At 35.9% G+C, this 27,117-nt stretch overlaps 1 protein-coding gene across 3 annotated transcripts in view; it reads left to right on the top strand.

Moving 5' to 3' along the window:
• The window catches only part of LOC105234237 (uncharacterized), a 276,684-nt gene that overhangs the window by 56,925 nt on the left and 192,642 nt on the right, over nucleotides 1-27,117 (top strand). Inside the window, exon 1 of one of the 3 annotated variants that reach the window (XM_049448649.1) lies at nucleotides 8,637-9,544. The exons of 1 other annotated variant lie outside the window; for it this stretch is intronic. In XM_049448649.1, coding sequence (XP_049304606.1) covers nucleotides 8,970-9,544 — 575 coding nt within the window. In that variant the 5' untranslated portion in view covers nucleotides 8,637-8,969. Of the gene's footprint in view, nucleotides 1-8,636; nucleotides 9,545-27,117 lie in introns of those variants that run through there. One more of the 3 variants, XM_049448652.1, reaches the window with a different exon arrangement.

Raw genomic sequence — 27,117 nt, 5'->3', positions numbered from 1 at the left:
GCCTTAAGTAATAATCTGTGTTAAAATTTTGTGGTGATACTTTGTTAAAGAAAAAAGTTTTTCATACCAGGACTTGATTTTGATCGCTCAGCTTGTATGGCAGCTATATGCTATACTCATTCGACCTGAACGATTTCTTCGGAAATTAAAGCGTTGTCTTAGACATTAATTTATGCCGAATTTCATTAAGATTCTTTGTTAAATAAAAAATTTTTCCTTTCAAAAACTAGATTTTGATCGTTCAATTTGTATGGCAGCTATATGCTATATTGGTAATATTTGAACAAATTCTTCACAGATCGTAGCACCATTTGGAACAATAACTTATGTCAAATTTCGTGAAGATAACCTGTTAAATGCAAAAGTTTTCCATATAAGGACACGATTTTGATCGTTCAATTTGTATGACAGCTATATGCTATAGTGATCCGATATCAGCGTTACCCATACATGAGCAGCTTCTTGAGGAGAAAAGAACGTATACAAAGTTTTGAAGCGATATCTCAAAAACTGCAAGACTGATACGCTTATATACAACAGACAGATAGACATGGCTTCGAGGCATCTATTTTTGATATAACAAAGCTGGAATGGATTTTAATTAATTTTGATATTTTTTTAACTATAAATTACGTCCTAATCTCATTTAATAACTAAAATTAACCACAGATAAGCCAATACCATGCACAGAACTAAATAATTGGAGGTATAGTGCAACATTAAAACCAAAATAATTCACTTGAGATTTATCAAATATGGCCTTAACTTCAAATAAAAGTATGTGCGTTAATTTAAAAGAAGTTTTTAATTTACACAATTTAATCTGCTCATTTGTGTTTACTACAGTAACTGTATGGCTGTCTTAAATCCAGCGCTATAATGCTTAATTAAGCGTTAATCTCTACTGGAAAATATTGACTTTTAATTAAGCTTGTCATAAGCATCTCCAAGCTGCAGCAGCCGCTTATTTCTCTTTTTTATATACTCATACATATGCTTGTATGCAGAAAAGTGTGTCGCTGTGTTGTTCTTTTAAGCGCTTACTCGCTTATTCCACTTGAGTTCATTTAATTGCTGTGTTTCTGTAGGTGATCAAGCGCGGCTGTACAACAAGTTGCTCGTATTATCGAGGCGTCTGTAAATTGCCTACTTGTTTGCGCAAATTAAGGCTAATGAATGGAAAAGAAAACACAAAATGGTGTGAAAATGTAAATGTTAGCTGGTTAAATTTGTTTATACGTAATTTAAAGCGGCGCAGTTTAAAACGCTTTATAAGCGTGTTGATATGGATATACGAGTATGTGTGTGTAATATTTTTCATTGAAAAATTTAATTTATATTTTAAGAATTTATGCAATCAAAAACATGTAGCTTGGGAATAGAGATTAATTCTAAAGCATACCTTTGTGAATAACTGATTTGAGAGCTCGCGATTTGAACATTTAAATTTTATGAACCATATTACAGACTTATGCATTTTTTAATTTATGTACAGGTAAACATATGATACTTTATGGTTTTTAGTATATAATATATAAAAAACGTCGTCGCTTTTGGCAAACAACTGAGACAGCCAATTCTTACAAGATTGCCTTGAGGCGAATTTTTTACCAGAAAAATCATTGGAACAGGTAGTAATTACATTGTGTCAGATGCGGACTATAAGTTGGATGCATAAAAACCGCCTAAAATAATCTTCATGAGTTTTTGGCGAGTTGTATGGGACTTGGTATTAGAGTAGTGGTAAGAGAGTCTACAAATTATTTTTAAACTTTCACCGAAATTGACAGTTTGGTGCGGCTTTTAGTCTGGTGGAATCGTCGGTCCGCACTTCTTTCGAAATGAAGCGTGTGACACGGTTACAGTCAATGGAGTGCGATATAGATCGATGATAACCAATTTTGTATGTCCGCATAAAAGCTGATCCTGACAATAATAGGTTCCAATAAGACGGGACTAGGTGCCCCACAGCACGTATAACAACCGAATTATTATGAGAAATGTTTGCAGATTCGATTATTTAATGAAATTGTGACATTGAATGGGCATCTAGAAGTTGTGGTTAACCACCATCAGACTACTATTGTGAGGTTATACAATATGAAGTCATTGGTTTTTAGCAATAAATCAGACACTATTCAAGCTTTAGAAGTCAATACTAAAAGTGTTAATTAGTGGAAAAAGTACTCGAAAATTGGGTTCATCGGATTCGTTCCTGCAAAAGAAATCTCGAAAGCCATTTGAATGATGTTATATTCAGAATCTAATTGTATTGGTTTTATTTCTCACTAAAGATAAAATATTTGAATTTCTTTAACAATTAGTCTTTTTCAAAGAGTGAGTTGGGGAGAAAACGCTCTAAAATTTTTAACATTAAAAAGTATGATGCACTTAAAACGTTCATAAGATAGATACAAAAAAATATTTTAAGAATTTTAGAATTTTTGAAAAAATTAACTATCTTTTTAGTTCTCTGAGGGCATTAGAAAAATGTCTTCCATATGAGCACTTCCTCCGACCTTTTCCGTGGATGAAAGCAAGTAATAAAAATTAAACTAGAATATAAAAAACTCTCCAAAACACAGTGATATTTTAAAAGCATTCGATTTTCACTGTTGTTATTAGTAATTCTGTAATTTAGCTGTCGCATATGTATGTATTTATATTTGTTATTTGTATTGCTGCGCATATTCATGCCATTTTTTTTCAATTTCGTTGTGCCACCCAAAGCCAGCGCTGTCAGTTGAATATTGAAAAATGCATTATTCATTTACCCAAAATCGACGGCCATTTTTTCCTACTTTACTGCGTGCTCGATTTCATACGTACAATACATACGGATTACTTACACGTCATGGATGTGTCAATGTCATGTCAAAAAAGCTTGCTTCGGCTGCGCTTTGACGCGCCGAGGGGATCAGTTGTTTGTTTGTTGCCAAACATAATTTTTTCTACTGCTTAAAATGCTTTCAGTGAAACAGACTTGAAAAAAATGATTTTGTTCAAAAATTTGTTTCTTTTTTAAGTTTTTTTTTATTATTTGTGATTTTTTTATTTATTTTTTGGTTTTTTTCCGTCTTCTGATTTTTATTAAATTTTTTTTAATGATCGGGTTTTATTTAATATATACGCAGACATTCTTTAAATATTTAACTAAATAATTATTGCTGCTCGTTTATTAATTTTTTTCATAATTAATTTTTAACATATTTAATATTTAGTTCTTTCGATGAAAAATGCCGCCATTTAAAACGCTTTTGACATATGTTCATTGCAAAGCAAAACTATAATCCACTCACCGGTTTATAAATTAAATAATGCTCCAGCACGTGTATATGTATGTATAAGCCTTATAAGTTTCCAAGGATATACATGTATATATTCTTCTGTCACTTACCTAACCGCGATCATCGGTGTGTTCGCTTCATTGGAATGCAAACAACAGTAAAAGTGCGCTGCCACTTGAATATGTGAATGAGTGATTTGGTATTTCGGTCGAAGCTCTCGTTTGCCCGCCGCCAATATTTGTCCTGATTGTAGTCTCAGTGTCCTTCTAGTGAAAAGGAAATTTGACACGCTTCAATTTACTTGACTTTTCAGTGTGTTTTGTGTGGAAGTGAGAGCAGTTAGTTGTTTGTTGACGTTTAGCGGTAATTCTAAAACGTCAATTTCGTGCAAAAATGGTGGAGTTAAAACTAATTCGATTACAGGGAAGCGATATGGGAGTTTGATAACGAAATGTTATAAGCGTAAACGCTTATAGTCAATGATAGTATAATTTACTATTCCGCAATTACTGACATAGCTATTCTGGCCATATAAAGAGTGCGAATTCGGTGGAAGAGAGACTTCGTGGCGGAGTCCTGTCATTCACCTCGGTGGTTGAACGTCTAGCCATAATCCGCATTAAAGTAAGATTGCTCAAAATATCGTTGATTTGAACTTCTGCTCTCTGAGAACACTCATCAGTAACTCGGTATAAGGGAACTGTGAGACAGATCCTTACGTACAGCTCAAATGAAACCATCGGTTTTCGGAAAAAGCAAAAGAACAGCTGGCACGATGAGCGGTGCCGTGTCGCAACCCATGCGGACAAAGAAAGAGAGAGACCTAATAGAGTGAGTACGAAGAGCTTGACAAACTGGACGACAGCTGTAATCCCGGAAAATTTTACGGAAAACTTGGACAAAGAAGCGTAGGGAATGGGTCTGGTGGTGAACGGGGAACGAATGTCAGCCTGGAAATCCAACGAGGAATAACTCTTGCCAACAGATGTTACTTCGGACTGAGTAGGCAATTGAGAAGTAAAATCCTCTCTCGGTGAATAAAAGCCAAACTCTATAAGTCACTCATAATTCCCGTCCGACCATTATAAGGTGCTGAGACATGGACGATGACATCTTATGAGTTGACTTTAGGAGTTTTCGAGATAAAAGCGGAAGATTGGCATTGGTCGCATTCGATAGAACGATGAGATATATACTTCAATATTGAAATAGTTCCGTGAATTAAAAGACAGCAGCTACGCTGGCTTGGTTATGTCGTCCAAATGGATGAAAACGCCCCAGCTCTGAAACCATTCGACGCAGTACCCAACGAGGGAAGCAAAGGAAGAAAAAGACCTTCACTCCATTGGAGATGTTAGGTGGAGAAGAACCTGGCTACACTTGGTATCTCGAATTGGCGCCACTTTGCGAAAAGAAGAAACGATTGGCGCGCTGTTGTTAACTCGGCTAATACCACTTCACTTCATTTTATAAAACTTAAAGTTACACACCTTAAGGTGCACACTTAGAAATTATATGTTAGCAAAAATACATATATAAAAAGTCATATATACCATTCATAAATGCTTTCATTTGCACCTTTTTCATTCATCAAGGTATTGTACAAAATTTGAAAAGTATAACCGTTTAAAATTCGCTTTTCAGTTTTCGTAATTCTTGGAACAATCTTTCATTACAAAAGACTTAAAGTGTATGCAAAATAGAAGTCTAAAAATACACTAGATATTTCTTTTTGAGCAATCATCTATGTAGTTTACCCAATTATCTGTTAATGGTTTTGCATTCGCTACTTGTTATTCTATTAATGGCAGTCAATATTGCATGCCTAGCACGCGAGTATAACCAAGAACGCTACCCGCTTGCCACATTTTAAATCGCAATCATTGTTCTCTCGTTTTACTGGCCACTGGCCTTTATTGAATATTAATTTATTTGCAACAAATTACACTTATGCTCGAATGCAAACGCCACTGCATGCAAGCAAGCACATCGCTAGCGCTGACACGTGCCCGCTTACCGTGGCGTATGAGTAACATGCAGTGGCAGCTTTTGTTTGGCAAATGAGTTATTTACGTTTTAATTAAATTGAAGCTCATTGTTTTTAAAAATGCGGTGCACATTTATAGCGTAATTGAATTATAATGCATATGTATTTGTTTTGTTTGCGGAAAAATGGAATTATTAAAATACTGTTATTTTAAAGAGCTTTTGTTTAAAGCGCATATTTTTGCACTGAGTTGATACAAAGACTGTTACCAGCAATTATTCTCATATTCGAGCTCTTTTAATAATAAAATTTGTTGTATTTGACCCATTCTCTACTACTATTTTATATTTGTATTTATTTTATCATGCGTTCGAACTAATGTGGTCATAATGCTGACTTTTAAAGACAAAATCGTGAAATATTTCTCTTTGAGAAAGGTATACAGCTGGTTCTACGTATACATTAAATCAATCGCCGAGATTTTAAGTATTATAAACTTAGAAACAATTTGATTATCAAGCAACGTCTTTTCCTGAATAATGCTTTGGACATGATATTTAATAGCTAATTAAGTTTACCGAGGGTTCTTGGAACATATGTGCTCGCTGCCAGTGTCAGACGATATGCTTGATGCTAACGAATGCAAACCATCTATAACAAGATTTAGCCACTTTAAGAGCCAACGTCCTGCACGAAAAAGAGAGGTCTCTTTGCATGTAAACTTAAGTGGTAGGAAGCATCAATAAGAAAACACTTTGGATAGCTTGGCAGGAGCTTAGTGGCTATTCAGATCTGCCGCTCGTATCATCTTCTACAGCAATAGACTGAAGAAGTCGCACGATAGAGAATCACCTTGTCTGAAACCTTGTTTGGTATCGAACGGCTTGGAGAGGTCCTTCTCGAAACTGATGGAGCTTTTGGTAATGATCACGAAATCACTGTTTCTCAAAAAAATTTTGATTTTTGACCAAAATTTCGGCTTTAAATTTTTTATAAAAAAATATTTATCGCTCTTCGTTTAATACCTAAAAATTATATCTACGAAGCTAGAATTTTGACGGTTTAGTCATTTTCGAGTAAAGCTTTGAAAACACCATTTTGAAAAAACGTTAATAGTTTGGGATTGAACTTCCAAGCACTCTGAAACGCCTGTTCAAATTCGCGTTTAACTTCGAAAATATTCACCGCATCGATATATTATTGTTTGTGTGTATTCGTAAATATATGGGGTATTCCATACCTAATCGACCACTTTTGAACCCGACCCCTTTAGATTTTGCTGAAACTTATCCATCCTTTTCTAGCCTTTAAAAAACATTTTTGAGAATTTTTTCAAAATTTTTTGTCCAACTTCAAAAAAGTTATGAATTTTTCAAAAAAATGGCTTTTTTATTTTCAAATAGTCATAACTTTTGTAGAAATTGACTTTTGGGGACCTTGTTTTTTTTGATTTTTGTTTTTGAATGAACTTTTCGAAAAAATACACGAAAAAAACTTAACACGATCAATTATATAAAATAATCGGGTTTTCGTCATTTTTTGGAAGTTCGCCATTTTTTTTTCTCGAAACAAAAACTTCAATTAATTTGACAACTATCCCTGCTAATCCCGGAGTGGGCCGATTTTTTTTTAAATATTTTTTTTATTTATTTAAAAAAAAATTGTCAAATTTTCAAAAATGAAGAAAATTTTTTTGTCCGTAAACTTTATTTCTATCATATAAAAAATATATGTTATGGTTATGTTTTAGACAGTATGAAAAAACCGTATTCATAAATCGATACACACTAGCGTATAGTTTCTAGTATACTGACTATAGGTAAGTCTATAATTGTCCAACCCTAGTTTATCGACCTTACTAATGGTAAAAATTTGAATCTTGGTGATTATATTCGTAAATTAAGTCTATAAATTGAGAATATTATATCATAAAATTGTTAAATTATATGATAGAAATAAAGTTCACGGAAAAAAAATTTTTTTCATTTTTGAAAATTTGACAATTTTTTTTTAAATAAATAAAAAAATATTCGGCCCACTCCGGGATTAGCAGGGAAAGTTACACTTTTTCAAATATTTTAGAAAGACAGGGTAGAAGACTGATTGGTCTGTATGAAAACGGCTGCGTTAAATCTTTCCCAGGTTTATCTATCAAGATAATCTGCGATTTTTAGGATAGTATTCGAGATTAGAAATTGCATTGAAGAGCAAAGAGAGGACTTCAACAGCAATATTTGGTAACTCAATTAGCATTTTTGGAGTAATATTATTATGTCCCGGTGACTGTTTTGGGTTAATTTCTATTATTATTCTAATAATTTCAGAAGGTGAAGTCTTAAAAGACTCGAGTGACTCGTTAACTGTGTTGGGTAAGCTGGACAGCATAAAGTTGTTCTTTGGGCAATTAGGTTGAAATACCTTTTCTAGGTGATTTGCAAAACAATTAGCCTTTTCCTTGTCACCTCTATTTTTCTATTATTCTTCCTTATTTTAGCCAATTCGTTTTATAAGATGTTAGAGCCACTTTTGGATCAACGAATATAGGTTGCTCAACTATCTTTATTAGTACAGGAGAGTGATCGGAAGATAGGTCAATGCATGTATCAACTGTTATGTGCGATTTATCCATATTTTTAATTACAGAAAAATCAATTAAAGCTGGTATTTTGTTACGATCATTAGGCCAAGGAGATATTATGTCAAGGTTATGGCGCCTATTTATAATAGTGTGATATAGCTGTCGTCCTTTCGGATTAATTAGTCGTGAGCCCCAATACGTGTGTTTTGTATTGTAATCTCTAGAAATTTATGGCCTAGTGTTCCAAGAAAGTCATTAAATTGGATGCCTGTAATTTTAAACCAAGGTGGACAGTATATGGCCGTCAGGTTAAAGTCCCCGTAGCGAAGTGTTCCCATTTTTTTATTACTATTTTATTTCAAAATTATTTTGAGTGAGCATTTTATACATGAAATCCAATATGCTGCTTAATAGCGCTTCCATTTAGTTGACTGTAGGTGTATACGTTATATAAAACTACAATTTACAGAATCGGCGATTGGTTATTTGAATAAAGATTTTTTAATAGGTTAATTTTACAATGTAATATTTCGATAAGCACACTCAAAGCCGCCACTTATGCCATATTACAATTAAAAAATGTTTTTCCCATTTGTTTTTGCAGCGAATAACGGAAAAAGAACGTTCTTGCTACATAATTGCATTGATGTACAGCAATAAACGTAAATAAATTGAGGACTTCAATGTAGAACCATACAAACAAATTGCTGCAACCAACGAAGCGACGGCGACATAAAAAAAATACGAGCGCATTGTGCATGAGTGCCGGTGTGGGTGAGCGCCGCTGGTAAGCAACAGCTAGTGGCAACAATGAAGAAAAATATGTGGCATGCAATGGCAAATAATAACAATAGCGGTGAAGTAAGTGAATAAGGCCAGCATAAAAAATCGCATTAATAAAGTGGCAGCAAGCAAACAATAAAAAGTTGGCAAGCAGAGCAGCGCAGAGCAACGAAAAAGGCCAACTAAATAAATTGTGTCGCATGCGAAGTGCTAACAACAACAACAACAACAACAAGTGCGGAGTGAAGTGCCGAGTGTAGTGCAGTGAAGTGCGTTGAAACTTGAGTGTTTTGTTTTTGTTTTTGTATTTTCTTTTCCACACGAGCATAATATTATGTCAAGCGGTCGCAGCGCACGCCTGCCACCCACGCCCAGCGCTGCTGCCAACACAGCCGCGAACAAGCCACGAGGCGTACACAACGCACTGCCCGAACCGAATAGCAACAATGTGCTGCCGCCCAGCGCTTACGCTCACATGAAGAGCAACAACAGCAATAGCAATAATGGCATCGGCGGCATTGGTATGGGGGGCGGTGGCAGCGGCGGCACCGGCCTTGGTGGCATGTCCATGTTGGGCGGCATGAATATGACGGGCTATACGAATTTTTGCGCCGGCATGGGCATGAATAGTAGTGCGGGCGTAGGTGGTGTTGGTTTGATTGGTGTCGGCGCTAATGTTGGTGGTGTTGGTGTTGGCGTTGGTGGTGGTGGTGGTGGTGTTGGCAGCATTACAACCATCGATGCCGCCACTGAAGGCATACCCAGCGAAACAATCGATGCGCTCGGGCCCGAGTTGGCGGTGGCCACGTCGCAAGTGCTGGAGAATTTGTCGGAGGCGGAACGCAAAATGATAATCGAAGTTTTGAATCGGGATGAGAATGTGCGGCAGCGCGATGCCACGCGTATAATGTGAGTACACAACCAAAAACAAAAAAAAAAAAAATATAAGAAAAGAACAGCAAAGTGCTGCACTTTATTGTTATTATTACTATTATTATTATTGCTCGCGTAAAGTATTTGTTACTATGTTCTGCTGACTATCGCAGTAGTTCAAGTGTTGCGTATACGACACGGTGTACGTGTTTAAAACTTGTTTATTGCGCTGCTTATGGTTTACGGATGGCAGAATCAGCGAAAAAGTATGCTTCGCTGATAGTGTTTATTGTGCATTTAGTTATTCGTCGATTCGTAAAAGGCTTATGAAATGCATTATTTCAATTGTTTTTTAAATATAGGTATAACTTATGCTCACTCTGCTGTCTCCAGATAAAGAATTATGTCATTAGCAAAATTTTTTATGATTTCTAGCTATCAAGACTACGCTCTCTGAAGATAATTCTATCGGTCCAAATTTTCTCCATTGCTTTCTAGCGTAGCTAGTTTAATCTTGCAAATAACTCACAGTCCTATTGCAATTCGAAGCTTATATGGGCTTCCCATTGGTTAAGCTGATTTGATGGTACGAGTACTGCTTTTTATATATCCGGATTATAGTACAAAAATATGTATTAGTCATCGAAAATTTCTTTATTATTTTTGAAATATTTTCCATTAAGATCTGTACACACATGCGTTTGAATTAATTCTTGACTTACCTTTGCTACTCTGATTGAGGTTTTCCAAAAAAATTGCATTCTGAATGTATTAATCTTCTCTTCTGCTATCGCAAAACGTTGACCTCTTCGTTTACTTTTTACATACTGGAATAAAAAGCAGTCATTCGGTGCCAAATCAGGACTATAGAGTAGGGGATGGTTCATCAAATCCACGATTCATCAGCTTTCACTATGTCAGAGATATGTTTTAAAACACAGCTATCGCTTTTTTAACATTTCCCTCGATCAATCGACAGCAGAATTTTTTCAGAGATTAACATATTATCTGATTTCCAAAGTGAAACATTTTTTCACAGTCATATGATCATGCAATATTGTATGTACGCTGGCCACACTAATAACTATAGTTGGCGCAATCTCTCTATAAGTGGTTGTTGTTGTAGCGGCAGAAAACATTCCTCAAGTAATATCGAGGCATGTTGCCGAGTTGATAGTCCTTTTCCGGCTAAAAGTCCGGGTCCGTTCCGATTGCTTCGATCCGATTGTCGTAAAATGGCACCTCACATGAAGATATTGCTATATCAGTTTGTGCACTGCATCAATACAGGTGATTCCCGGCACAGCAACAGATTTTGGACGATCTTTGGTGACGGAGCTGCACCTCCAAAAATGTATCAAGTTCATCGATGCACTGCTGCTGAGTTAATCCAGGTCGAAAGTTGTAACAAATAATCGTGTTTGTGATTTCATTTCATTTTTTGACCGAGATGAATATTTTGAGTTACTGTAAACAACACAAATAGCGCTTGAATATGTATAACTGAAAACATATCAAACTTTACGTTAAAGTTACCGATTTATACAATTAGTTTTCTCAAATAAAATTATTTCGAGGCTAAGTGATGAGCTTGGGAAGGTCGAGCGTATTCAGTTCTTACGCAAGTTGTATTTTGTATGCTTTCAATTTAAGATCTCTACCTAAAATGTGCCAAGTCGTTCCATACGTCAGTCCGAGTTGCTGCAAACGGCGCAGAATCGACTCTCCACGGTCTCGTGTACACTCTCAATTACGGCTGCTATATTTTCTTCACGTCGTGCTGTCCGTGGTCTATTCGGTCGAATATTATCAAATAATTAATGCTGGGTCTCAAAATGGATGATAGTTTTAAGAATAGTTAGTATGCACAGTAGGCCGCTCAGTAGTAGACAGTATGTTGACCATAAGTTGAGCGAACCGCTCGAAACACATTCTTTACAGAACAGGAATTTTCATACTAAAATTGAACGATTTGTAAACGTTGTTCAAGCGTGTCTTTCCATAATGAAAAACAATACTGAACAAAAATAACATGACAGTTTGAAAAGACTCGTGCGTGATCCGTTAATAAAATGCTATTGAAAGAAGTGCTGCTACTTGGATCACCCATTACAAGATTGATGAGATTTAAAATACTATCATTAAGTGTTTCAAATATTAAATGTAAAGAAAACCAAAAACAAAAAAAAAACAGTTTACTAAAACTTTTCTTTAGGTCATAGTAATATTATGGGTGTAGAATTTCTAAAACAACATATCTGCACGAAAACAAATAAAGATAGGTCCTCTCCTCTTTTTAATGTAACCTAAAAGTTATAAGCTACCAGTTCAAATAGTTATTTCATTACAGTATGAAACTCAAATACGAATTTCACGACTTAAGCATAAATTTATTTAAATAAATGCAAAAATAATGAGGGTTGCATAAATGACATGGTCAATACGGATACAGTAATGGCAGTTTGGTTAGCCAGTGACCTTAAAGTTTTGTCTTCGTTTTTTAGCAGATAATACTTCAATCCATTTTATGGGTTTTTAATCAATTAAAGGATTCATAGATAGTGTACACTTGAATTTGGCGACCTACGTCTTATTGATATGAATATGCCAGTTTGTATATATACACAGAACATATATTCGTACAGCATATGATACATTTTAAACTCATTTCACAACTTAAGGTCACTCTGCTGAAGCAGTCGATATTAAAATTTATGTACAGCGAATAACAATAGGCATGACGTGATTTTGACCAGTTCCCACAGCAGAATTTATACGACCAAGGGCTGTTATTATTATTATTTTGGAGATCGATGTGATTTTTACAGCTCGTGGTGGCAATGCTTGCGTACAATTTTGTGTATTCAGCAATGTTTGTACAGGGCGCGGCACTCGAATTAACTAATTAAAAAAGACATAAATTCGGTTTGAAAAATTATTTTCATTTATTTTAAAGTACAAAATATCTGAAAATAATCATGAGTTTAGGAGAAATTCACTTTTGCTCGATATGACTACCTTTTGCCTTAACTATGGCCTTGAGACGGTCAAAACCATTCGCAAGCTGCCCGAATGTGACTTGCCGGTATTTTGATCCACTCACGGACAATGGCTTTCTTCCACATCTCGAGACTGTTGTATTTTTTACTTCAGACCTTTCTCTTCAAAATGGCCCAGAAAAAATAATCCATTGTATTCGTATCTGGTGAATTCGAGAGCCATTGTGTAGTTGTAATGAAGTTCGAAACGTTGTTTTTCAGCCATTCTTGGTTCACTCGTGTTTGTGAGACGGTGCTGAGTCTTGTTGAAACGTCCATGCTTTGCGACCGAACTGTTTGTTTGCCCACGGCTTCAAAGCAGCCTCCAGAACACTTTCCCGATAATATGTCGCATTTACTTTGACGCCAGGCTCGATGAAAACAATTGGCGAGCGCCCATCTGCGGTGACAGCGGCTCAAACCATTATTTGTGGCGGGTGCTGCCTCCTGGTGCCCAACCGATGACTTAGATTCTCGTACGAACGGTCGGTCAAGTAAACCTTATCGTTTTGAGAGTTTACTGAATTGGAAAATTTTTTTCGTCAGAAAACACAATGTTCGGAATTTGACCGCTTTCGGTCAAGCGAAAGATGACTTTTTGAAAACACGTTGCAAGAATTCTATTTGGTTTTCGAATACCTTTGACTGAAAGCAGCCATTTCAAAGAAGCATGATACAATGATATTTCCTTGAAATCGCTAAAATATTTCTGTCTAATTTTAATTTTGTAGACACTTTCCGGGATGGCCTTCAGTTCCGTCTTCGCTGCAATTTAAATCTCCTCTATCGTATAAAAACGGTGTCCCCGGAGCGGTCTTTTGAGCTTGGTGAATAGCCAAAAGTCGCACGGCTCCAGATCAGGTGATTGCGGTGGTTGCGGAACGATATGGGTTGAGTTTTTGGCGAAATGATCACGAATTACGAGGGCAGTATGGGATGGTATATTATCGTGGTGTAAAAACCAAGAATTGTCTTTTCACAATTCCGGCCTTTTTAGGCGGATAGCGTTACGCAAACGCCGCATAACATTCAAATAACGGGTGATTTTTTTGAGGTTAGGATTTTCATGCATTAGTATTTGACAGATCACGTGGGATTTCAGACATGGTGTCAAAGAGAAAGATGCTCAGTATGCTTTGACATTTCATCATGAATAGACTTACTAACGAGCAACGCTTGCAAATCATTGAATTTTATTACCAAAATCAGTGTTCGGTTCGAAATGTGTTTCGCGCTTTATTTTGTTCAGCGATGAGGCTCATTTCTGGTTGAATGGCTACGTAAATAAGCAAAATTGCCGCATTTGGGGTGAAGAGCAACCAGAAGCCGTTCAAGAACTGCCCATGCATCCCGAAAAATGCACTGTTTGGTGTGGTTTGTACGCTGGTGGAATCATTGGACCGTATTTTTTCAAAGATGCTGTTGGACGCAACGTTACGGTGAATGGCGATCGCTATCGTTCGATGCTAACAAACTTTTTGTTGCCAAAAATGGAAGAACTGAACTTGGTTGACATGTGGTTTCAACAAGATGGCGCTACATGCCACACAGCTCGCGATTCTATGGCCATTTTGAGGGAAAACTTCGGACAACAATTCATCTCAAGAAATGGACCCGTAAGTTGGCCACCAAGATCATGCGATTTAACGCCTTTAGACTATTTTTTGTGGGGCTACGTCAAGTCTAAAGTCTACAGAAATAAGCCAGCAACTATTCCAGCTTTGGAAGACAACATTTCCGAAGAAATTCGGGCTATTCCGGCCGAAATGCTCGAAAAAGTTGCCCAAAATTGGACTTTCCGAATGGACCACCTAAGACGCAGCCGCGGTCAACATTTAAATGAAATTATCTTCAAAAAGTAAATGTCATGAACCAATCTAACGTTTCAAATAAAGAACCGATGAGATTTTGCAAACTTTATGCGTTTTTTTTAAAAAAAAAGTTATCAAGCTCTTAAAAAATCACCCTTTAATATTCCTTGTTGACTGTTTGACCGGTTGGAAGGAATTCACAATGCACAACACGACATAAATCGAAGAAAACAGTCAACATGACATTGATTTTTGAGCGACTTTGGCGCGATTTTTTTGGTCTCGGCTCTCTTTTGGCACGATATTCGCTCGATTGATCGGTTGTTTCGGGGTCGTAAGCATAGATCCAAACCTCATCGCCAGTTATAATGTATTTCATGACACCCTGGTAGTCGGAAAGCATCGTTTCACACAATTCAACGCGACTTTTTTTCCAAAAAATTCAATGTTTTCGGTACCAGTCGAGATTTGACGCGCTTGAGGCCCAAACCATCCTTCAAAATGGTATTGGCTGAGCCTTTCGATATGCCAACTTCATCAGCAAGGTCTCTAATTGTTAATCGACGGTTTTTCAACACCAAATCTTTGATTTGTTGAACGTGAGCTTCGTCGGTTGAGGTTGATGGTCGCGCTGGACGCTCTTCGTCTTCGACACGTTCACGTCCGGCTTGGAACTCACTATACTACTTGTAAGCATTTTTTTTAGACATAGCCTCATCACCAAAGGCTTTCTACACCATCCTCAATGTATCCGCAGCAGAAAATTGATTCCGTAAACAAAATTTAATGCAAATTCTTTGCTCAACAAATTTCGACATCGCAAAAAACGAAAAACTCACCTTTACCAGCTCACAAAACGACATGTATCTCAAACACTAATGAATATTTTGACATGAAATTTGACATAATGTGACTGACAGTACTACCAACCTAAAAAAAAAATAATTTTCCAAATCCTTTGACTCCGTTCTTTTATATAACTATGATATAACAAAAGCACAAGTTAATTATACAAAAAGCTTTATTTTCCGATTAACCAGCGACCATAAGGGCAACCAAACCACAAAAACTAAACAACAACCCAAACACGGTTCGGGCGTAAAAGACAAGCTCTGAATTGCATTATGCTTTTAAGTTTAAAGGGCAACCGCAAAGTAATTTAAATTGTTATGATATGTGACCGTAATATTGCGAATTCCTTATTTGTCTCAACAACATTTTTCTATAATGTGCTTTGCCCTTTGCATGATCAACTCATTTGCTTTGAACACCACTTGCGGCTTTGTTTGTTTTTGTTTCTCCGCTTTGTTTCTGTACGCCTTTCATATTTTATTTTTATGTCTCTTTTCCACGTTGTGCAAATATAAAAATGTAATAAGTCGCGCACAACAAAGTAACAGGTAAACACACATGCATATACATACATAAATACATACATGCATAAAAATATATTCTTACATTCCCACATACATTCATGCATGCTTGTAGTCAGAGTAAAGGGTGATTTTTTAAGAGCTTGATAACTTTTTTTTAAAAAAAACGCATAAAGTTTGCAAAATCTCATCGGTTCTTTATTTGAAACGTTAGATTGGTTCATGACATTTACTTTTTGAAGATAATTTCATTTAAATGTTGACCGCGGCTGCGTCTTAGGTGGTCCATTCGGAAAGTCCAATTTTGGGCAACTTTTTCGAGCATTTCGGCCGGAATAGCCCGAATTTCTTCGGAAATGTTGTCTTCCAAAGCTGGAATAGTTGCTGGCTTATTTCTGTAGACTTTAGACTTGACGTAGCCCCACAAAAAATAGTCTAAAGGCGTTAAATCGCATGATCTTGGTGGCCAACTTACGGGTCCATTTCTTGAGATGAATTGTTGTCCGAAGTTTTCCCTCAAAATGGCCATAGAATCGCGAGCTGTGTGGCATGTAGCGCCATCTTGTTGAAACCACATGTCAACCAAGTTCAGTTCTTCCATTTTTGGCAACAAAAAGTTTGTTAGCATCGAACGATAGCGATCGCCATTCACCGTAACGTTGCGTCCAACAGCATCTTTGAAAAAATACGGTCCAATGATTCCACCAGCGTACAAACCACACCAAACAGTGCATTTTTCGGGATGCATGGGCAGTTCTTGAACGGCTTCTGGTTGCTCTTCACCCCAAATGCGGCAATTTTGCTTATTTACGTAGCCATTCAACCAGAAATGAGCCTCATCGCTGAACAAAATTTGTCGATAAAAAAAAAAATTGTCGAACACTGATTTTGGTAATAAAATTCAATGATTTGCAAGCGTTGCTCGTTAGTAAGTCTATTCATGATGAAATGTCAAAGCATACTGAGCATCTTTCTCTTTGACACCATGTCTGAAATCCCACGTGATCTGTCAAATACTAATGCATGAAAATCCTAACCTCAAAAAAATCACCCGTTACAAATAAACTTGAGGGCATTTTCTGTTGATGACGGTAAGCCGCCGTTTGTTGTTGTTCTTGTTGAGCTGAGTATTTATAAAACACTAATCCCAACAGAAGATCAACAGTAATGTTAACAATAACAATTGTTGCATGCAACATTTGGTTTTAATGACGTTGTTTTGACCTTTGTGAAACGAAGGTACTGAAGTACTGAAATAGAAACAAAGCACAAAGGTAAAACAAACACCAACAAAGACAACTAAAACATAAATTGAAATAGAAAGAAAATGATATTCAACTAATAAATGTGCCATGACCCCTTTTCACTTGTATATTGATGCGAAAAGGAATTTCTGCATTTTGTTTGACCGTTTGGCAGCGAGTGGTCAGCTAGGCATTCGGCCGAGGAATCGTGAAACTTAAGCAAAATTGAAATGATAAATAACTTGTTTTAATCTTATGGAAATTCTTAAATGATGGTATAGAAATAAAAGGATCTAACCGCCTTGTCGAAGAAGTACGAACCTTAATAACTACTTGAGAAAATAAAGCATATTTTGAAAGACTGAAAGCCATTCTCGTAAAAAATAAGTGAAACAAATCCCTAAACGAAATATATGATAATTTTGCAGAATATTTCAATGCATATTTTAGCCTTTTTTGCTCATATTGTAAGCGCTTGATCAACATTTTTCCTTTATTTAAATAACCGCTCTGCTTATAAGATCCGAGTTTATCATACGACAACGTATTAATATGTAAGATGTTAGAATACAGTGACCAATTAGGATTTTGGAATTTAGGTTTAAATCTTATCAGCTCATTTGCATTTAAACTCACAAATCCGATAAATAAAGTTTAAATTGAACCATAAATTAAGATAAAGTATAATGCATCGTCCTTATCATATACATTATGACAAAAAAGTACCCGGCAATTGTAAATAAAATGCAAGATATTTACCTATTCATCAATATTTATTTGGTCGCCTTGAAAGTAAGTCTTGCCAGATGGATTACACTTAAGCCAGCTATTATTCTAGTTCTCGTGCTCGTTCTGGTGCTTATGAACACCATTTGGAGTGGCTTTCAGCTCATACAGCGAATTTCTATCAATTTCAACAAGAACAAATCACATGGACCCAAATCTGATGAATACGGTGGTTGATCAATGGTGTTCATAGCGTTTTTGGCTTTAAATTCGTTCACAATCGTGTCTTGATACGATGGTGCATTATCATCGTGTAAAATTTATCAATTGTTCTACCACAATTCCGGTCGTTTTCGACGAATGTTCTCACGCAAACGCCTCAATATTACAAAATGGAACTTCTTATTGACCGTTTGTCCCTCCGGAACAAATTCATGATGCACTGAACAACGAATATCGAAAAAACTATGAGCATCACTTTAATTTTTGAGCAGCTTTGGCGTGGTTTTTTTGGGGTTTTCGTATTTTTCCCTCCATTCCGATGATTGTTGCCTGGTTTGCATGTCAAACTCATAAACCCATGTCTTATCAGCAATTATAATGCTGTCCATGAATGTGGGATCGGAATTCACACGTACAAAGATACCAGTTTACGGACCTTTTTTTGAAAAAAAATCAGCTTTATTGGGACGAGTTGAGCAAGAACGCGTTTCATACCTAAAATGATTACCAAAATCATTCAAACGGACTCGCGGGAAATGTAGAGATCTCTTGTCATTTCTCTAAAACTTGTCTGGCGATTCTGAAGCATTATATCCTTCACTTTTTAAATATTTTCAACAGTTGAAGAGATCGAAGGTCGTCAAGAACGAGGCATGCCTTCAACGACTTCTCGACCATATTTGAAGGCTTTGTACCTTTTTTTAAGTCTTATCCAACGTTCGCAATGATTCTGCACACTAAATTTGGTTAGAAATACAAAAGTTGAGTCAAAAACTTTGTTCGATATTTTTATCCACTGTAATAATCGGAATGCACTATTGAGGTGTTCCGACTTAAGCAGCTGTTGTGGACAAACTGGTTGACAGATCACGTTAATATTTGGCATATTAATTAAGGATGGTTCTACCAACTTCGCAAAACACATTCTTTTGAAATGTCATTTCCCCTGGAAATTTCAATTAAAATTTTTTTCTCGTAATATTTATCGGTCAATATGTGGGGTATTTTCTTGGAACTACATATGTAAGTGAACATAAACAAAATTTAATGCTTTTCTTCTTTACTATTGACACCGGTAGTTAGTGTACAAATGATTTGTTCATAAATGTAATGTGAAGAGCTACAACAACTGTTAAAATTAATCTCTTAATAAAACTGTAGAAATTGCCGTCATAGTGGAGAACGCTTTCCCTTTGCGTAAGTAGAAACTCTATTGTACGGATTGAAGTTTTTCTCTTTTGACTCGAGATTATTTTTGTCCATGACCTTTGAACTAATGTTGTAAAAACTCCTCAAAAAGTCAGTATGTGTATAGTTGAGGTAGTTTTAACAACTTGTCTGCTCCTAAGGTTAGATATCAGAATATTTTCGATTTTGACTATTACTTGCTTATTTCACGGCGAAAGTGACAATCGGTTGTGATTCGATTCTCATGTTTTATAGAATGTTTAAAGTTCTTTTATTTTTTTTACGCTCGATTCAAGAAATAAAAGCTGCCTTCGATTCGCCAAGTAATACAGAGTAACGAATAGCGCCTAGAACTAATAAGCGTGGTAGTGCCGAATCAATGATCGCTATAATCATCAAAATTTTGTGCTCTTAAAGCTAACCTTAAGCAACCACTTTAGCAACTTGAAAAAAATTCAGAAAATACATTCTTTAGAATCGGTCTCCGATATATTTTGCTTGAATATGAAAGAAAAGTGCATCATTTGACCTACTCTCCGACGTTGCAAAGATGTTTCATGTAATAAAACGCTTAAAACCGTTCAACTACAGGTAGTAAATTCTGCACATACTAAGTCACTTGCTACAAACTTCATAAATAAAGGTAATCAATCAAAATTCATGCAAGACAATATAAGTTGTAGATTTGGTAAAACCATCAAATTAAGTTCAAAAGTTAAACAAAAATCAAAGAATCGGACTCTCAAACAGCTTCAACGTATATTGTATAAATATTGGCATGTACAATTGGGTACTGATTGGTACAAAATGAAAGAGTATTTTTCACATTTAGTGAAGAAACTTGAAAAGTTGTACATCTTCTGCTGCGAACATAGTTTTTCCATTTGTGTCGCCAACATAAACTTAAAAAAATGAAATGCAACGTATTCGATTTCTTAGAACTATACCCATTAGCATTTCACTTTAGTGATGACAAGAAACACAGAATTTAATAATAAAATTGAGTAAATCAAATTTCTATAACGATGAGCTAACTGTATTTGTATATTTACAAGGGTTGTCAATAAGCACTTGGCCAAAAAAGGAAAAAATGAAAATTTTTTAAGAAATAGCGGCTTAATTCTAAACATAGTCTCCTTCCAGCTTGAAACAGTTGATACTGTGATGCTTCTACTTTTATAAATGGAACTGAAAAATACATATTCGTTAAGTCTGCAAAGTAGGATGACTTACTTACATGTAAATATAAGTAGAATCTCGTGATAGATTTGTTCGTCTCCAGGTACTGTATGAAGTTTACAACTTGTGATTCCCAGAAACTAGTGGAAACTAGTAGAAGGAAAAGCGGAGACCCAAGAAAATTATCTTTGTTCGTTTATTCGTATGTCTCCCTGTACACTCCTCTGTCTGTATGGCCCTTAAATTTTTGAGATATCGATTTAAGATTTTGTAAATTTTGCACTGATGATATCGGACTATTATAGCATATAGCTGCTACATAAGCTGAAGGATGAAATCAGAATGGTTCAGTACAACCGAAGTTGAAGTTTTCCCTTGTCTGACTTTTCTTTGGGCTCTGCGCTGTATCAGTGGATCAATTCTGGTACTTACTGAACAGTCCTCGTATATGTATGTTTATGCGTGTATATGTGTGCGTGTAAGCAATGTCAAACAGTTTATTGCGAATATTGAGAACTTTTTTGCTTAGAATTTCATCAAAGTTCAAGGGCTTCGAATAACAGCTGCATTTTTAATAGAATTGAAAAAGAAGAACAACTCAAGAATAGTAAGAACAACAAAGCGAGCATATTATTCCGCTCGCATATCGCAGAGTCTCAAAGCAATCGCGTAGCATCTTCAATGTGTCACACACACACTTTCATATACATATGTACATATGTATGTATATAGCCAGAAGCAAACACATAAAGTTCTGCACGCAGATATGCGAACGCTGCGAAATTTTAGTGGGAAAGCGAAACAAAAATATAATAAAGTAATAACAACAACAACTTGCGTGTAGACCGCCTTCACTGCGCGAGGGTGCATAAAAGAGCGGAATTTTTGCGAATGTGCGCATTGTTATTGTGAAAATTTTAAATTATGCCAAATAAACTAAAACAAGAACGAAAACACTATTTTACCGCACGAATGTGAGGGCACACTTTAAAGGGTGGAGTGGGGGCGTAAGTGGAACCAGGATAAGTGGAGCTGCTAAGGATAATATTTATGTTTGCGTAGTTGTGTGTGTATGTGTATATATCTTTATGTGTGTGGATGTGGGTAGGTATAAGAATGTAGTTCAAATATTAAGCACTAAAAGTAAACCACAGGCGTCAGCATTATGGGTATAATGTATCACAGCAGTGGCGCCGTTAAGAAGGGGATTTTAGAGTAGTGGTATGATCACGTCATTGTCATATTTTCGTTGCAACTACCTTGAACCGGAAACGTAACTAAAATAGCAACACCAAAAGCGAAGTAATTTAATGCTATTAACAGTGTGCTCTCAGTAAGAGTTACATTCATACGAGTATCCTAACGAAGTAGAATAAATAAAGTGCTACTAAAATCAAAACACTGTGAACTTCATTAAAAATCCGGCGTTTTCAAGGCCAGTAATGATATTCAAATTTTTAAAAGTTCTCGAGGAAAACTGTCAAAAAACGTAGAATCACTTAAAACTATAAAGGTAGTCCATTACGTCCTCTCTGCACCATCAAATCAAATAATATCAAGTTTGCCTATGAGATTATGACCTGATAGCACTCCTACTAGAGTTCTTATGTCATTCCTATTGAATTTTAATACTTGTCAGGTTCGGCCCATATTTAATTTATGCCACGTTTTCCTGCTTGTTGAGACTGTATCCACTCCGGGAAAGCATAGAAAGAAGTTTTTGATGGTGAAGAGTTAATTCACAGGTTGATAATCTCTTTAAATGGCTCAAGTAACTTTGTCTTATTTCAGACATGCTAGTTCAGTCAATAATCTAAGAGATCTAATTTCTACTACTAATTTACAAATATTTGGAGCCAGTGTTAGAGATTTTCTGATGATTGATTACTTTTGGAAAATATTTTGCAGCAAAATTTTCATTAAGGAATATTTAACTTTGAGAAAGTTCCTTAAAAGTGTGTTTAGACCGTTATACCTGTGTATGGTTGGAAACAAAGTTGAAGTATTTAATAAATTAGATAAAATATCGCCTAGTTTTACAATATTAGATTAGATAAATAATGATGATTGCCCTGCGACATAAGGTCTATTGAGTCTTCTCTTAAGTCACGACGACGTTTTTGAAAACATGGATCCAAGGGCCTTTATCCTGTCCCTTCAGATTGCTGTGCAGTCAATAAGCAGAGATCTGGAGTTTCAGGCTCCATGTCACGGTACCGGGAATTCGCAAAAGAAGTTAGGCACTTGTTATATTTTATAAGTGCTTCTTGAGCTTTCAATGACCAGTGTAGATGGCGACAAGTAGTATAAGTTTGTCTTGGAAAGTTAATTACATATTTAAATATTTTAAGGTTACAACCACTCCTTAGTAACTTTATATGGCGTATGCTATGAAGTTGTTTCCAATACCCCTCCCTACCTACTCCTTCATCCTTGCGGAGCAGCTCCCTTATAGTATGCGGACCAACCGCAAAGAACGGTTTGGGTCGTACCATGTTAGTGGATATCTTTGTAACTGGGCACCCAGATAAGGTGCACTTGGTTACAATCTGATGGATTTTTCAGCCGTTCTATACATTACTGCACTAATAGCGATTCGATTTTGTATGCACAGATTGCATTTAGGACCGCTTGATTGTCGCTGAGTATAATTATACGTTCAGTTGCGTTGGAGGTTTATCTCTATGCACCGTAAAGTAAAGTAAAGTAAAGACCTCTGCTTGGACTATGCTCGAAAAACTACCCATAAATGTCACACCTATAATGAGGAAAAGTCAGCCAGTAGAAACCTAAACAGTAAATGTTAAAGTATCATTGTCAAATACTTCCGTTTTCTGCCTAGAGAGTTCTTGCCTTTCGCAAGAAAATTTCCTCTCCTTTGCTGTGTGCGGTGATTTGAATTGAAAAAGAAAGCATACCAAAAACTTTAAGTTTACTTCGAGTGGATAATGGATTTTGTGAAAATAATTCTGGTTGGAAAATTGCGCTCTAAAACTTTGAAAGGCAAGGGGGAATTAAAAAAGGCACTATCAGGAAGGCAAACCATCGAACTTATCGGAAAACCAATGGGTAATAAAACGGTGACTTAACCGATAGGTGACTTAGGGTAATTAACCGGTGATTTAACCGATAGGTGACTTGCAGGGTAATAGTATTTTCAATATTGAATATGGTTTCTTAAAAAGGTGGTAACTTTTTACAAAAGTTTTTATAAACTATAGACTACCGAATATATATTAGTCTGCTTCAGATATTGTTAGAAATTCTATTTTTTTATCAATTTGCTGACTGAATACTTTCCCAGCCAGTGGAAACTGTTTTCACATTCATAATTACATTTGTATTTCCCACAGTTAAAAAGGGCTTTCTTAATCTCATTCAGTCGATAACAATAATTCCACAATCCGATTAGTTCATCAATTTTATTTAGTAAAAAATTATAAATAGCATATACTATATATAATATTATTTTATTTAGTTGAAAAATAAATAGATAGAATAAAAGAAAATTTTATTTGGTAAAAATTTGTAAATGGTTGTCACCCTTCTGGATTGTTTTAATATTTGAATTTCATTTATTTTATTAATTTTATTCAATTAAAATTTTCAAACAGCTGGCTACCCTTCGACAAAATTTTCTGTTGTGGGTTATTTTAACCCACTTAGGTTTTACCATATACGTACATTGTGGTAATCTTTTTCTAATACTGTTTGAATTTTCTCACAGGTGGCAACCTCTATTTAAAAAATTTGTAAAATATCAGCATTTATATATTTATGATAGCCAAATATCTTTTTAAATCAGTTTAGCACTATTAAATATACATATGTATATAGCTGACCGATCAAACTCAATTTCCTGTAAATAGAGAGTTGCCAAATTATATACCAAAAATTATTTCCGAGACGACGTTACTTCCTTATGCTACACCCTGTATTGAGTACTCTTATTTATACATAAGTGAGCTCAGCCATAAATTCCGCCGGCAAACGCTCAAACCGCCGTCAAGCAATATGCCGGTGATCATTTAAAATTTATGTGAACAAGCGTAAACTTTGTGGTTCGCTACTCAACTGCTGCGCTGCCGTGCCCAGGGAACCAGTCAACATTGTAATGCCAACCAACAGCGTTGCTCTTTTCCGCTAGCACATAACCACATGCATACTCGTACACACACACACACCCATACGCGCTCCCACATGGCGCTGTGCAGGAATATTTGTGCCCTACAGGGCGTATGCGGTTGCTTTGTCGCTATATGGTTGTTGTTGTTTATCGTGTTGGCGCATTGTAAATTGTGGTTTTGATAAATTTACTTACTGGTTGTGGTGAGCGGGCAAACAAACGGTAAAACAGTTGTTGATGAGGAAATTGAGGTGGAAAAGCGATATGCTGACGAGGTTGTATATGTTTGTGTGTATGTGCGTGTGCGAGCTTGATCGGATTTGTGTGGCGGGGACGAATGAACGCGTGTGTTGCTATTGTTTGTATATTGGTTAAAATTAATACTAAAGTGATATAAATTGATTACAGTTGGTTAAATTTAATTTGTTTGCAGACATGTGCTTTTTTGTAGTGCTCGGGTTGATTGATTAGTGTCGGTTACATTGAGTTAAAGGGCTTATAAGAAGTGTTTGTAATATAAATATTTGGGTATGAGGGGAAAATAATATAACAACATGTACATTCATATTTACAGTTGGTAGTAATTGGATATTTGCGGTTAACATTTTTTTTTCAGAAAACTTTTTTGACGATATTTATAATTTAAGCAAGTGTGGTGAGTTTCTCAGCGGTAGGTTTTATTTAATATATTTTGGTGCAGTAAGTTTAATTTAGAGATATTTCTTCTTAAGCTCTTTTTACGATATTTATATTTAAAGAAAGTGTGGTGAGTTTTTCAGTGGTAGGTTTTATTAAATATATTTTGGTGCAGTAAGTTTAATTTAGAATCATATCTTATTTACCTAAATTTATGTTGGTATGGTGAGTTAGTAGTGTTAAATTTGCCACTAATTTTTTTCACCATTATTGCGAGTTAAAGCGATGTATGTATTTATGAAGTATGTCCTTTATAAACCATGATGTATTATATTTAATTTTGCGATATATATTGTTTTTAGGTGAAGATATGTTAGTCTGTTGAGTTAGTATTGTTTTATTCACCACTAATTGCTAAATTCACCATTATAGCAATTAAAACCGATGTTTTTGTAAATATTTCCCCTAAAATCAATGTCAGTGCGGTAAAATTCTGTTGGCTGCAGTTATGTTGGTATGGTGAGTTAGTAGTGTTATATTCACCACTAAATGTTGTAAATCATAATGGTGAATAGCGAGTTAAATCGATGTATTTTTGAATTATGTGATTTACAATCCGAGCAAGTGTGGTGAGTTTTCATTGGGTGTAGCTACATATATTGGTTTTTTGAGTTAGTAGTATTAAATTCACCACTAATAGTTGAGTAGTTATGGATTTATGAGATACGTCATTCATAACCTAAACAAGTGTGGTGAATTTTTCTGTGGTGGGTTTTATTTAGTATATTTTGGTGTGGTAATTTTAAATTTTATGTATGTATGACGTGTTTAGGTGCATTAGTAGTGGTAAGTTTAATACTGGTGACTTAAAGTGCGGCTATAATAGACTTTATGCCGAATATATCGGTTGATATGTAGGATATTTTAATGGTATTAGGTTGGGTTAGGTTAAATGGTCGATTCAAGCACTAATCTCAATTGGACAACTTATAACGCCGGTACGTTAAGTTAACTACAACTCCTATAAGATTGAGATTAGTGCTTGAATCGATCATTTAACCTAACCCAACCTAATATCATTAAAATATCCTACATATCAACCGATATATTCGGCATAAAGTCTATTATAGCCGCACTTGAAGTCACCAGTATTAAACTTACCACTACTAATGCACCTAAACACGTCATACATACATAAAATTTAGAATTACCACACCAAAATATACTAAATAAAACCCACCACTGAGAAATTCACCACACAAACCCATGAATCGACGTAGCGCTTTGAGACTATCGGGCATGAGGTGGACATGTTATTTCAGATATGGATCAATATCAACAATGTCTTTTTCATATATAACCAGAAATACGTTATCCCCTTGAAATTACCTTCGTAATAAGTTTCCGTGAACCGCAATTAACCGAAAGTATATACAATATGCATGCAACTTTTCTTTATAATCCTCTTGATCAGGCATGCCTTTGGAAAAGTTACCCTTCAAGTGAGTAACCTTCAGTTCCCTAGTGATAGCTGTGGAAGCTCGCTTGCATAAAAATGTGGCAAGCCATTGAAAATTCATTTATGCGGCTTCCACAAAAAGAAGCAACGATTAAGCCGAAATTCGGAAAATTGAAAATCACCACTGGAGATTTAACATAATTAAAGCGTAACGCAGGCACCCACACAACCCCATGAAGGAGATGACGCTGAAGGTTTCCAAGAAAAAGCCGAATTCAAATGAGGAAGGTGGGACAAAAAGGTGATTGCTAAGGAGAAACGCAAGCAGTGCTATGTCCGCGCAAATGTGTGTGTGTGTGTGAGGATAACTGTGTGCAAATATGCGCACAAATGGAGCGATGAGGCGTGTGTGCGTGATGGACATGCTGTCTAACAATGGAGCGACGTTTTAATGAAGTCAGCAACTTGATGAATACCATTCACGGTGGCCAGGCACGGCTGGTGGTCGTCTGGTTGAACAGCTGTAGACTTTCCGTTTGCACTTATGCTCAGCGGTTAAGTAGGCCGCCGCTGCGGCGATTGGCGCTGTGAGTCTACCAGAGTACAC

This window comes from Bactrocera dorsalis, chromosome 2 (assembly GCF_023373825.1).
Source record: "Bactrocera dorsalis isolate Fly_Bdor chromosome 2, ASM2337382v1, whole genome shotgun sequence".
NCBI lineage: Eukaryota > Metazoa > Arthropoda > Insecta > Diptera > Tephritidae > Bactrocera > Bactrocera dorsalis.
This window is presented reverse-complemented; position numbering and strand designations above follow the sequence as displayed.